The 9,559-nt window shown below is 42.0% G+C and overlaps 1 protein-coding gene across 1 annotated transcript in view; it reads right to left on the reverse strand.

The window, feature by feature from the left end:
• The window catches only part of LOC150018892 (uncharacterized), a 35,210-nt gene extending 27,360 nt beyond the window's left edge, over window positions 1–7,850 (reverse strand). Inside the window, exons 1-2 of the mRNA XM_090267337.1 lie at window positions 7,771–7,850; window positions 7,235–7,676 (exon numbers count right to left, since the gene is read on the reverse strand). Of these exons, the coding sequence (XP_090123463.1) occupies window positions 7,235–7,676; window positions 7,771–7,850 (522 nt within the window). The remainder of the gene's footprint in view (window positions 1–7,234; window positions 7,677–7,770) is intronic.
• Between the last annotated feature and the right edge of the window lie 1,709 nt (window positions 7,851–9,559).

The following is a 9,559-nucleotide window of genomic DNA, read 5'->3' on the forward strand; positions in this document are numbered from 1 at the left end:
TTTTAAAAACTCCCTTTACTATTGCATAAATTACAAATAGTAAAGTCTTTTTGCTCAAGTTGCTACCTTATATTTAATATTTATGACATTCAAGAGTGACTGCTTTGAAGGATAAGTGTTAGGGACTGAATGTTTGTGTCCCCTCTCAATTCATATAATTCATTTTCTAACCACCAATACAATGATATTAGCAGATGGGGGTCTTTGAGAAGTGATTAGATTTAGATGAGGTCATGAGAGTGGTGCCCCTATGATGAGATTAGTGCCTGTATAAAAAGAAACCAGAGTTATCTAGCTCCATCTCTATCCTCCTTCCCCTCCCCTTCTCCTTCCCCTTCCCCTCCCTTCCCCCTCCTTCTCTCTCCCTCTTGCTCCCTTGCTCTCTTTTCCCACCCCCCACACATACAGCAAAAAGATGGTAACTGCAAGCCAAGAAGAGGGGGCTGTCACCAGGCACTGAATTAGCTGGCATCCAGATCATGGGAATTCACAGCCTCCAGAACTGAGGAACAAATGTCTGTTGTTTTAAGCCACCCAGTTTATGATATTGTTATGGCAGCCTGAGTTAAATAAGACAGGATTCACTCGTCTGTATGTAAATGTTCTTGTATTAAATTCATAGAAATACCACTTTTTATTGCTTTATACCTACTTTTACTAGTAAAAGATACTAACAGCTGATGCACTTTTTCTGAAAGTGTTTTTGTATACTTTCTTCTTTGGATCCATAAAAAACAACCTGTGAGATACACAGGATATGGATTATCACCCCCATTTTACAGACAAAGAAATATAGTACAGTCAGAAGTTCTTAGGTCATACCAGTGATAACAAAGGCCATTTTTGAGCAATTTAACTCAGTTTTTGATAATTCCAGACTCCTCTCAGCCAAAACAATGTTATGTGCCTGATTTTATGCACTTTACGCTGGTTTAACTACAGGCATAATATTTTCCTCAATATTTAAGAGTAAAACTGAAGCTTATTCACCAAGATGTTTCATTCAAACCCCAGCACAAGACACACACATGGCCAAAGTCAGCTCTCAGGGGTGTTCTAGCATAAGTTGCTATAAACAGATTTGGACCCAGAGAATGTAGACAAAAAAAGACAGAATGAAGTGTACACAACAGCAGCTGCCACATTTTAAAATGTTGGAGCTATTTTAAAATCCTTTGCTGTGACTTACTTTCTGTGTCTTTCTCTACTATCCCAATAGTACTCATCTTATTTAAAGAGTTTCAATTAGTATGTGAAACCAAAGGGTCATTGTGGTTGAGTATGAAACAAATTACCCCGAATTGAAATTATTCTAATGTGTTTCCACTTCATTTCATAAAAACTTTTTTTATTCAAATGTGTATATCCTCAAGGATGCATTAGCCTTAGTTCTTATCCAGAACAAATTATCTAGATGATGCTATTATATTTTAGAGCCACATTTTAAAAAATTAATGTACAAATTTATTGTGTATTCATTTGAAGAGTCTCAGTGATGAAAAATCTTTGGTTTTTGGAAATAGTAAAGTTATCTGGATGGACCGACTAGGTAATTCCACTTGAGGTTAAATGTGGCTGTAAAATAAAGAGACTGACTTCTTACATAGCATCTACAAACTAGCTCCTCAAACACATAGTGCTCTTTTCTAGCTCAGAAGCTTTGAACAATTGCTCCCAGTTCTTGGAATCTTTTTAGAGTATGCTCTTTGTCACCCATAAATGCATGTAAAAGAGGCCTTCCCGGAACACCCTAAATCCAGAGTGGTCTAGCTTCATATCTATGTTTGTCTAAATCAGTGTCATGTTTGTTTCTTTAATAACAGTTATTATTGTTTATGGCTTTTAAAATTGTTCTTGTCTCTTCCTCTCAACTTGTGCTGTCCAATACAGTACTCACTAGACACATGTGGCTATTTTAATTTAAATTCAAATCAATTACAATGAAGTAAAACTAAATTTAAAAAATGATCAATTCAATTTCATACAAATTAAGAACTGTTCTTTGAAAGACACTGTTAAGAAAATGACAAGCCACAGAATGGGAGAGAGCATTTGAAATGCACATATCTGATAAAAGACTTTGAATCCAAAATATATAAATAAATCTTAAAACTCAATAATAAGAAAATTAACAATCCAACTAAAATTGGGCAAAATATTTGAGCAGGCACTTCACTAAACATAACATATGGATTACAAGAAAGCATGTGATAAGATGTTCAGTATAATTAATTATAAGGGAAATGTCAATCAAAACCACAGTGAGATACCACTTTATACTCTCTAGGTGGTTATAATAAAAAAGATAGATAATAAGTGCTGGTAAAGATGTGGAGAAACTGGACTCAGACACTGCTAGTGGAAATGTAAAACCACTTTGGAAAATAATCTGACAGTTTCTTATATTAAACATACACCTAAAATATGACCCAGCCATTAAACACCTAAGAATTTACCCAAAAGAAATGGGAGCATAAGTCCATACAAGGCCTTGTATATAAATGTTCACAGAAGCTTTATTTGCATAGTCAAAACCTGGAAATAATCAAATACTCATTAACAGGTGAATGTATAAACAAACTGCAGTTTATCCATATGATCAAATACTGGTCAGCAATGAAATGAACTACTGATACATGCAAAAAACAGAGATAAATTGCAAAGTAACTATATTGAATTAAAGAATGCAAAAAGGAATGTACAGGATGATTTCATTTATATAAAATTCTTGAGAGTGCAAATTAATCTATAGTTACCTAGGAATGGAGCAGGAACAAAGGTATTAGAAAAGGACATAAGGAAACTTTGGGGGGATGACAAATATGTTCAGTATCTTGACTGTGGTAATGGTTTCCCAGGTGTATACATACATTAAAACTTACTGATTTATATATTTTAAATTTGTAAAACTTATTGTATGTCAATTATACTCAGTGAAGCCATTAGAAATTTTTAGTTCCTCAGTTGTACCAGCCACATTTCAAGTGCTCAGTAGCCACATGTAGCTAGTAGCTATCAAATTAGGCACTGTAGATGAAGGGCAGTTTCATCATCATAGAAAGTTCTAGCCAACAGTGACATTCTAGACCAAGGGTCGGCAAACCATACACCAGGGACCCACCACCTGTTCTCTAAATAAAGTTTTATTGGAACACAGCTATGCCAATTCATTTACATATTATCTCTGGCTGCTTTAGCACTACAATGGCAGAGTGGATAGCTGCAACAGAGACCTATCATTCATCAACCTAAATTATTTACTACCTGACCCTTTAAGAAAGTCTGCTGACCCTGCTCTAAATCATAAAGTGAATACAAGGACCAGTATCTTTCCTGTTCACTGCAGTACATAACCCAACTAATATTGAGTACCTAAAATGTGGCACTGTCCTGGGAACTGGGGGGCGGGGGGGGGGCTGCCTTGAACAATACAGATACGGTCCCTATTCTCATGGTGAGGGATTCAGATAATATAATCAGGAAATAAATAAGAAAATATCAGGCAAGAATCAATGCTAAGATGAAAATAAAACAAAATATAGAGATTATTAAGGGGCAACTTCCACTTAGGTAGTTAGGACAGGCCTCTGGGAGGACCTAATATCTGAATAGTATAAAAGAATCAGTACTGCAAATACCTGTGGCAGAAGCAGAGGGAATAGGAAAACTAAGGCCTCGGAATAAAAATGAATTGATGACTTGATGTTTGAAAAAGAAGGAACATGTGGCTGGAGAATACAACAAGGTGGCAAAAGTTCAGCTGAGGTTAGAGAAGTAGAGAGGCCTAAGAGGAGTCTGAATTTTACTTTGAATATGATGAAAAGCCACTACAGGTTTTGAAGCAGGTGAGCAACATGATGAATTTATACTCCAGTGCTGCTAAATGGAGATTGGATCAGGGAAGAAAAAGAAAGGTGTTAAGACAAGTTAGGGAGTTTTTGCAAAGGTACAGGTGAAAGATGGTGCTGGTTTGGCTTGGACCACAGTGGCAGCAGTGGAGATGAAATGGACAAAATCAAGATATGTTTCAAAGTAATATTGGATTGGCCTTTCTGATGGTTATTGTAGAGTGAGGAAATGAGAGGAGTCGAAGATGATTCCTAGATTTTTGGCTTGAGTAACTTGGACACAGTAGTATGAATTACAGATATGTGGGAAATTACAAACAGTAAGAGTTATCATCTACTGAGGGCTTATTTTATGCCAATACTCACCCACTGGCCCATTTAATTTTCCCAACAATCTTGAAGAGGCAGGTATTATTGTTATTTCAACTTTACAAATAGTCAACGAAAAAGGATAAGCAACTTACTTAGGTCAGAAAACTAGTATCAACACAATCTATGCCAATTTCTGACCATTCATTTACTGGCCCAAAAGTAGTGTTAACCTGGTAAATTCACACACACACACACACACATCCTTAAGTCATCAGTCTCTAAATTCTACCACACTATATAAAACTGCCTCAGTGACAGCAGTTTCTGGGAATCTGATCTACATTGTAGGCAATGACAGTACCCCTGGGTTAATAGACTCTCAGGATGACTAACTTGAAAGATTAAATTTTTCTTTATAAACTCCTGTTATTTAAAAATCACCTTATTTTCACAGAGTACAAGATATAATTGTAAACTATATACTTTTTCTCCAGCATTATCTCTTTGATTCCTGTCTAAAAAATGAGAAACTGAAACAAGTGAAGTGATTTTTCTCAAGATCATTGAGATAGTAATAGAGCTAGAACTAAAAGCCAAGTGAACTTATTCCATACAATGGTCAGGCCAATAAACCTGCCCTTAAAATTTTTGACAACTCAATAAAAAACACATTTTATACCACTACCCAAAATAAACATAACGTATATGAAACAGAGGGAAAGAGTTATACAAAACAGCCTTTACCCTTACTAATGTACTAATATTTTCTACTTTATTTTTTAAAATGTTGATTGTACCTGGCAATTTGAACATTGACTCAAGCCTTAATAATTAACATTACAACCACATAAGTGGCCTTTGTTTTTAGAAATGTCTCATGATTCACTAAGACTACCAGACACCAAAAAGGCGAGATAAAACACAAAAAACAAAAAAAGATGAATCTGGTGAGTATTTGGAATACATGAAGACTGATTTATAAGAGCATAAATGATGATGATTCTATGAACTATACTTTGGAAATATTTTATTTTTACTTTCTGTTGCTAATATGGAGGTCTGAAATCAAAGAGATATGCCTACTTTTTAAAATAAGCAGAGATGTGCTTTTCTGGAAAACATATTAAAAGCAAAATAAAATGTTTCTTCAACCTCACCCCAATTCCAAAGGAAGTAAAAAGCTGTAGAGAGACCATACTGACAAAATCTATTCCGTTTAAAGAAAAGGAAAAGGAAAAGACTAGACTGGCAACGTAATAATCCATTATGGTTTATAATGGATAGCATCTTAAGGACAATGGCTTAAGATGTAAAGCAACCTTTCATTTACTGAATAAGTACTATCTTATAAATGATCAAGCCACTCCAATGCTTTCTCTTTTTACCAGTAATGCTTAAGCTTAATTACTTAGTTAAAACAGGAAGAGAACTGTTCAGGAATACAAATATTTGATTTCCTCCAATTCCTTAAGTTTACAAGGATAAAAATTGCTTTAAAATCTATGCCAATTTCTGACCATTTACCTTCCCAAAAGTAGTGTTAACCTGGTAAATTCACACACACACACACACACACACACTCCCTGCATCTCTGAAGGGGAAAAGCAACAAGGACAAACCACAATCTAACACATCAAAAGCTCAGCAGACACTACAGCTGATGCATCAAGTTCACTCCTAAATGGCTCTGTGGCATGGTCAAGGTCCTTGGGAGTTCACACACACTTCTGTACTCCCCACACAGATCTCACGTCTTCAACTGACCTCTAGCCAACCCAGGATGCTGGAGGGAAGAGTCGTGAAAGGTAATAAAATCAGGACAATCTGGGAGCCTGCACAACCCGTTACGGTTCTAATTATATAAATGCAATGCATTAACACAGTTCTTTACAAAAGAGTTGGATGATCCCTCTAATCCAATTTGTTCCAAAGAAACTGGAAGGGAACCACCAAGACAGAGTAAAAATGGCCAAATATCTTAAAGTCTTGGGGGGGAGGGGAGGAGCAAGAACAGAAATACCCAATGGCTATAAACACCCAAATCAATTCCTCTGACAAAACAGTAGAGGCCGGCAGTCGGCGGCCACGTGCACTTGCTCAGGAAACCGTTCCAAAGAAACCTTACCAGATCGGAATCAGCACGCGGCACAGCGGCTGCATGTATCCTAGCGAAATGCTACAAGTTGTTGCCTGCATCCCTCCCTATCGCTCTGGGAGGGAACACGCACGCGCCCCCACGCCCACAGCTACAGCCAGACTCCTCTCCAGCCCCACCAAATCCCAAGGGCTAGGGGACATGGGTAGGGTGAAGGCCCCTGGCCTCGGTCCATTCGACCCTGACCAAAGCCCACCGGCCCCACCCACCTCGGTTCTAGGCCGAACCAAACCTCCAGGACTTCGCTTTGTCGACCGTTAGCATCCCTAGCTTACCTACACGTCTGAGCACCACCTCAGAGACCCGGAGTCTTTCTGTGAGCCCAGCGCTGGGCACAATAACGCTCCCCCCTCAAACCCCTTTCCACTCAACCCAAATCCCTCGGATGCCGCATCCAGGTGAGAGGACTGAGCTCCTTAGGCCCGCAGCTCCGCCGCCTGCCTTCTTCAACGCGGGTGGCTGGACGCCTCCGCCCTTCGGGACCTCGGGGCTGACTCGGTCAAGAGACGGTGAGCGCCTGGAGGACCTCGGGGGAGATCAGGGGCTGAGCCCTCGGCGGTACCAAGGAAAGGCGATGCCCCAATACGAGGCCCCACGCCCAGCTGGGGAGCTGGGCCGCCTGCAGACCCTGCGGCGGATGGAGATGAGGGGGGCTGCTGATCTGTTCCTAGAGCGATTACGACTCTAGACCGAACAGGGTACTGGGGTGATTTGGGAGACTGCTGTGACCATGGGAGTGAGGACAAGTAAGGTGGGGACGTTCTAGAACTAAGGCAGTGGAGCCTCTAGCCTCTAGCGTTAAATCCCCACGGCGTTCGGGTCCCCGAGCCCCGGTGGCCGGCGCAGCAGGCACCCGCGGTGAGCAGATCTGCTGCTGCGGCAGCAACGACAGGAGTGGGGCCCCTCGCAGTGTCCTCACCTTTTTGGTGCCGGGGCCTCCTGCGATCCGAGACATTCCTGTCAGGGAGAAGGAGCGCCCCGGCTGCCCCCCTAGAGTCTCCTGCTGGGGGGACATCGCTTCCATGAAGAAGACTTTCAAGCAAATCCCAGCCCAGGAGGAGGCTACGCGGTCATAGCCGCAGGATCGCAGCCGGAGCGGCGATGATGCGCGGGCCGAGGCAGCCGCGGCGCTCAGGCAGGGAGCCAGGCTCCGAGTGCGGATGGCGCGCCTCCCGTCGGGGCCATGTACTGCCGCCTGAGCTGGACACCGCGGGCTGGAGGCGACTGCAGCGTCGCCAGCGCACCAGCCGCGGCCTGCCCCGCCTCGGGCCCGCCCCTCTGCGCTGGGCGCTGGGACCCGCCCCCGGCCGCCCTCCTCCAGCCGGGAACTACCGGCAGCGCCCGGCTTGCGGCGCAGCGGCCTGTCATTTTTTTTTGTATGTGTGTTAGGGCAAAGGCAACTGACTGACCTTCCCAGGCAGCCACTCTGGGTGAGTCCAGCCTGAAGGAGCTCACGGTTTGGTGTCACGAACCTGGGCCTTTAGTGCACGGACACGTGCTTCTCCCACCACCCAGCCCACTCGCAGCGACCCCATCCCTTCCCAGGCTGCGCCCGCGGGGGATGGCGCCACTGCAGCGTGTGCATCAGCGCAGCTGTGGTGACTTCAGCCTGAACCGAGGCTTTGCAGGGATTCCAGTCTCGTTCTCAACGAACTGCAGAGGAGTACCCCGACCCTCGTCCCAAACCCCACCCTGGAGGCCTCCGGATGGAGTTGCACGTTGCAGAGTGCTGCAGCTGTACAAATGTGGAAGCCCACAGCATCGCCTGACCTCTTGTGCAATCCCGAATGTTAGCCTAGCTCCGGGTCACCCTCCTTGCTTTCTGCAGCCTCCCGTCACCAGCCCCTGCACAATTTACACCAGCGGTTTCCCGGTGTCTGTGCGCGGGCAAAGACGGGCATTCCAAACGTGAAAGTGCACTGAAGCAAAATGCAGGCACAGAGGACTGAAATTTGACTTAGCTATTGAGCAGGTTACAATATGTGGAAGTGTTTATCAGATATCTGCGCCGAGAGCATAACTTCCTGTCAGCCCAAATAGTGGCAAAAAAAAAAAAAAAAAAAAAAGGAATAATCAGAGGGAGGGGCTTTGGAGCCGACCTGGTTGAGTGTTACTGCACTTTGCAGGACTGGCTGACTGGTGCTGCTGATTCGGTAGGTGGCATTCTTTCTTTGGAGTCAGGCCTTCTTAAAGTGCAGATAAGTGGTGAAGGACACCACTCTATAATACTAGGTTGTTGAAGGAGATTTGTTTGTTCTTGCTCTTGCGGTAAGAAAAAGAAAAGCATCGATGTTCCTGCTGGGTTGGGCTGTTATCAGGACAGGTTGTAGAAGAATAGGGCTCGGCAGGCTCTGTTCCAAGAAGGAGATGGTGTCTAAAACACCCACACCCACACACTACCACCATCACCAAACCCCAGAATTGTTTATTGTGGAAGTAGTGGGGAGAATATGATCCAGCCCATTTTAAGCCTTGTCCTCATCACATTGCTTAAAATAGACTTACACTGTCTTTATAAATCATGCATGATTATTATATATAATTATACAAATCATGCTAATATAGAAATCATATATAAAGTTTATCAGGGTAACCCTCTTTTTGCTCATGTGCAAAAAGACCCATGTGCAGTGACAGGACTTTGCAACCGCCATAGAGTTAATCGTGAATTCTACACTGTAGAGGGTTTTGCAGTTTCTTTCATTCCTTGTTCAAATCATCCTTTTATGATTCCTACCTTGAATGAACAATCCCAATTTTCCTTACTCTCCTTGATCTTTTATTTCGGTAATACTATGTCATTTTAATATTTTATGTAAGTTACTTATTAATGTTTATGATCCGTCTCTCTGTATTCCAGAGGGTAGGAATCTTTGATTTGTTTTTGTTGTTATTGTTCATTGTTGTATCTCTCTCACACACACACACAAGGAGATAGATACGGAAGGGCCAAGCTAGAGTGGTTATTTCATTCAGAGTCCCATATACTATCAGGTATTTCTTTTTGTGATAAATACTTCATGCTCCAAACCAAAGTATTATTTATACTGCACATATGGAAAACTCATTTTCACTTCTTAATTTCAAAGTGCTTTTATTTAAAACTTAATTAGTTTTGATTTGCATACAAAACAATCCTACTAATCTCTGATAAGGAGTTTTGCAGGAGGTCTCACTTCCTAAAGAAAATTGAGTTAGCTCAGATTAATATTATCACTAGAGTAATGTTTTAAGAGCACAGCTC

This window comes from Furipterus horrens, unplaced genomic scaffold (genome assembly GCF_987537825.1).
Source record: "Furipterus horrens unplaced genomic scaffold, mFurHor1.1.pri manual_scaffold_2, whole genome shotgun sequence".
NCBI classification, from domain to species: Eukaryota; Metazoa; Chordata; class Mammalia; order Chiroptera; family Furipteridae; genus Furipterus; species Furipterus horrens.